This window comes from Opisthorchis viverrini (genome assembly GCF_000715545.1).
Source record: "Opisthorchis viverrini unplaced genomic scaffold opera_v5_168, whole genome shotgun sequence".
Lineage (NCBI taxonomy): Eukaryota > Metazoa > Platyhelminthes > Trematoda > Opisthorchiida > Opisthorchiidae > Opisthorchis > Opisthorchis viverrini.
The window spans coordinates 790432-794622 of record NW_008751823.1 but is presented as its reverse complement, the minus strand read 5'-3'; the positions used below and the strand labels follow the sequence as shown (position 1 = coordinate 794622).

General features: G+C 47.3%; 1 protein-coding gene across 1 annotated transcript in view; it reads left to right on the top strand.

Annotated features, from left to right (window-relative positions):
• Positions 1-449: 449 nt before the first annotated feature.
• T265_07332 (hypothetical protein) overlaps positions 450-4191 on the top strand; it is a gene marked incomplete at both ends in the record, with an annotated part of 27379 nt that continues 23637 nt past the window's right edge. Inside the window, 2 exons of the mRNA XM_009172824.1 lie at positions 450-513; positions 547-587. Coding sequence (XP_009171088.1) covers positions 450-513; positions 547-587 — 105 coding nt within the window. The remainder of the gene's footprint in view (positions 514-546; positions 588-4191) is intronic.

Below are 4191 nucleotides of genomic sequence, written 5' to 3'. Positions count from 1 at the left end.
TAATGCCGGCGCCGTCGCCTAGCAAGGAACGGCTGTTGCCAGTTCGCCCGCATCACCTAACCGAAAGGGTGTCAGATTTGGTTCTAGCCAGTTACTGGTTCTGGACAGTTGCACCATTTCTGGTTTATGGAAGTATTTTTTACTTCAAACCGATTTTTTAATCTTTAGGAGGAAGAAGCACGCGGGAGTTAAAAAGTAACGCCTCACCTAGTCCAGCTTGTCTGGTGTGAAGATGGATTTGATGTTTGGTTGTGTTCAAGCCGCTGGGGGGGTAGTTAAGCCTAGTCGATTGCGCTTTCCAATCGGTATTTTTCCGGGCAACCACTCTTTGTGCACCGCAGGCAAACATATTTCCAAATGTTCTGCGGATCGGTTAGGTTTTTATTGGCTTTTACTTCGCATTTGTAGGTCCTTTCGAAACTTGTTCACTTGGTGGTGGAGGTAGGTCAATGGACTCTTGTACTCAGGGTGAATTCGGTGTGGCGCAAAAAACTCGGCGCTTTGAGCAGACCGGTGAGTAACGTCTTACGATTTGTTCATTTGCAGATGGCGACGAGTTGGTTCAACAATTTTGGTTCATGCCACAGGTAAGCAAAGTAAGAGCCGCATTTAATGACACGCACGGGAACCAGCTCGTTTTCTGATTTACGGTTTTCTTATTTATAGTTTCTAATTTATAGTAGTGTTGGTGTTTCTTGAAGAAGTCGCCTGCGGGATCTCAAGAGAGATACTCTAAATAGCTCGGTGCGAAAAGGAATCCAAAACCTGCTTGGGTCTGCCTGTCAAAGAATGAACCCCGTTTCTCGGGTTGCTAGTCGGAAAGTCTGAAAATTTTATCTTACAAGCTTGCTAGTGGCACTTAATCGGGACGTCTGTCCATACAGTGGAGAGATTATCTGGTGAGGCTAACACTGGCTTCAGTTAGGTGGCCATAATGTCACCTGAGTGTTGGGTGGATGACAGACCCAGGGGCTACCTAGGTTGGTCTTCTAGGGCGCAAATAGAATGGAAGTCATTCTGGGAACGGCTGAGTTCCAGAGCACATTTGGGCGCAATCTGCTGGAGCACGCAATTAGGCCTCACACTATAAAAACCTGCCCCGTTAGACTGAGGAGGCTTTCGAAGCCCCACGGAAGAGCCCACCACTTCGGTTCTTGAATGAACCGAATTGTTCAAGTGTGAAAGAACCCATCAAAACAGGACTACGGTGAACGTACCAACAACAACGCTTTTGAACTTTGTGTTTTCTCAGCACCGCTGCGCTTCGTGTTCGGACGTGGTTGTATCTGGCAGTCCTCACCCCCACATCCGATTGTCTTCATCGAAGCGCGTCGCGGTGAATTGACAGATTGACACAAGGTCGAGGCTTTCGCCCAGGTTTCCCGGGGCGGATTTTTTCTTGTCGCCCAGAGACTGACTTTCAGTTGAAATACACAGGCAAAACAAGGTGTGGCACCCCTTTTTAAGTTTGCAGCGCGGGACACTAAGCTTGCTAGTGTAAGGAATCGCATAAGAAGCGCCTAACAGGGCCGCCAACTAGGTATTGGATGGGGCGTGGATAAGCGTGGGAGGAAGGTTATTTCATGTACCAACTGCCCTAATTAGAGTGTGCGGTCTGCGCTTGAAAATATTTCACCATGTCTCCCTCGTGCATAATCTGGGCGAAAAACCTGCTGGCCAAACCTTGTTTAAGCAGGGCATAAGTATGTATTAGGTCCTCAGAGGAGAGAGGCCCAGCCCCACGAGACGCTTTCTATAGCCCACGGATTGAAGGCCGGCAACCATCTTTGGACCAGCTCAATGACGGTTACGCCCATCGTGCGTCCTGAATAAAGAAAGTTGTTGGTCGGTCTGACGTAGACCCCGTAGAGTATTTGGAAGCTCTTGCGAGTGATACAGGAGAAGGTAAGCCGAATCATTTTTAGAACGGCGAATGCCCTTGGGGCTTATTTGTCACGGTGTAATGAGAAGAGCATGTTCTAGGAGAGCCAGATACCAGGTCCTTTCGGGCTTTTGCCCATGTGATGTCTTCAGATTCATCCCCAACATGCACGGTGACAGTGTGCGCTGAGACCCCTCCGGATAATATATGTACGCACTTTTTGTCATTCAGAGAAAAATGCCGGTCCAGCGATGACCGCCTTGAACGTCCAAATCCATTTGGAGGGCAGTGACTCCTGAAAACCAGGATTTCAAGTTGTCCGCAAAAAGTAGATGTGGACTTGAAAGGAAGTTTGAAAGGTCGCTGACATGTCAGCGGCATCAGTGGTCCCAAAACGGAGTCTTGAAGAACTCTAAAGAAGACCGACGCTGGAGAAGAGTAGGTCGAGCCCAATTTCACTCCTAATGTTCTGTCTGACAGCAACGCCACAATCCGGTGCAGAGGTTCCTCTTGAATCCCGAAATATCGTCGGACCACTTCTCCAGATTGATGGTGGCACTTTCCTGGGGTTACTATGCCAAACTTAAAGGCCAACTGAGAATGCCGTTGGTTTCGTTTGGTGGGATTCTGTGGGCCTACGGTGATCGGCTTCGTCCTGACCCGGAGATCTATTTTGCCCTCGTCAAATTACAGTACCCTATTACTCTACCCATCCATACAATGGTTTTTGTTCAGCCACTCAACTTAACCTTTTTTCCAGGGGCAAATTCATTCATGAGACACCGACTTGAGGGTATGAAAGACTAAGAACGCGCCTTTACGGTTCACCTAATTAGCAGAAAGCCATCTTTGGTCGTTCCACGGACTCACGGATTGATACACAGGATCGAGGTTATTGCTCAAGTCTTCCGGGTCGCTTTTGTTCTTGTGGCTGTCGTAAATAAATGTGGCTGTCGCATAAATAAATGTCTAATAGCGCTTTAAACTGGATTCTAGAAGGAGCATGAACAACCGTCGGAGAAAGGCCATTCCACGCACCTACTACCCGAAATGAGAAAACATTTTGTCTAAAGAATGTATGTGCTCTGAGCTTGAAAATTTTCTTACTATGTCCCCGCCGTGTGTTTGCTGGGTCAACGGTAAAAAACCCGTTTGCCAAGCTTTGTTCAAACAGGGCGTCGGATCATCCGTAAAATGCCGAATGCCTTTCGGGCCGACTTCTCATGGTGTAGTGAGAACGACAAGTCTGAGGAGACCCAGATGCCCAAATCCCTTAGGGCATCTATCCTCGTGATGTTTTCTGGTCCTTTCTCACGATGCATAACAAAGACATTCGCTGAGTCTCCTCCGAACGACCTATGGACGCACTTTTCGTCATTCAGAGGGAGGTGCCAGTCCAACGACCAATGTTTGGCAGCGTCTACATCCATTTGGAGGGAACTGTAATTGGAACTCCAGGATTTCAAGCAGTTTGCAAAAAGTAGACATGGGCTCGCAAGAACGTCTGGGAGGTCGTTGACGTAGATCAGAAACGGGAGTGGTCCCAAGACGGAGCCTTGAGGAAATACAATGGAGACCGGCGCTGGAGAAGAGTAGGCCGAGCTAATTCTCACTCGGAATAATCTGTCTGATAGGGACGCCTTGATCCAGTGAAGGAGTTTCCCTTGAATCCCGTAAGTAAAATTATTCCTGTTCCTTCACACCCGCTACGATGTTTTATCGCTTATGTCTTTCAGATTACCGGCAGCCGACGAACAACAAGAGCGACCCGGGAAACTTTGGCGAAAGCTTCGATCTTGCGTCATAATCGATCCGTGAAACTGCAACGGACTAGGACCTTATCAGCGTGTTCGGACAAATTAACAAGCAAAAGTAACCAATACAAAAAATCACAAAATCACAATAGGAACGTAATCAATAGTCAAATGGGGACTCACGAATGTGTAGATCCAATAGTCCACTACACCGATCCAAACGCAGTAACTGGGTGTGAAAGGAAATATTCACTTGTCGAAAGTTCCCACTGATGGTTCCGCGTGAGTGATATATTCCACGGTAGGAAAATTATTCACGGCTAAAAAATGGTACAGGGATTAATTGTGACGTTCAACAGTTGACACAAACACAGAGATTTAGTCCCACTGGTTCATCAGTCAACAAACAGTCCAACGGAGCGTAAATACACTCGTTCAGCAAGAAGTCGGCAGGTCGCACCGGAAAATTGTGTATTTGTAACATTAAAACAAACGTCATGATACAATGTGAACGACAGTTACAAAGTGTGGTTCAAGTTCAGGAAGAATGGTAAA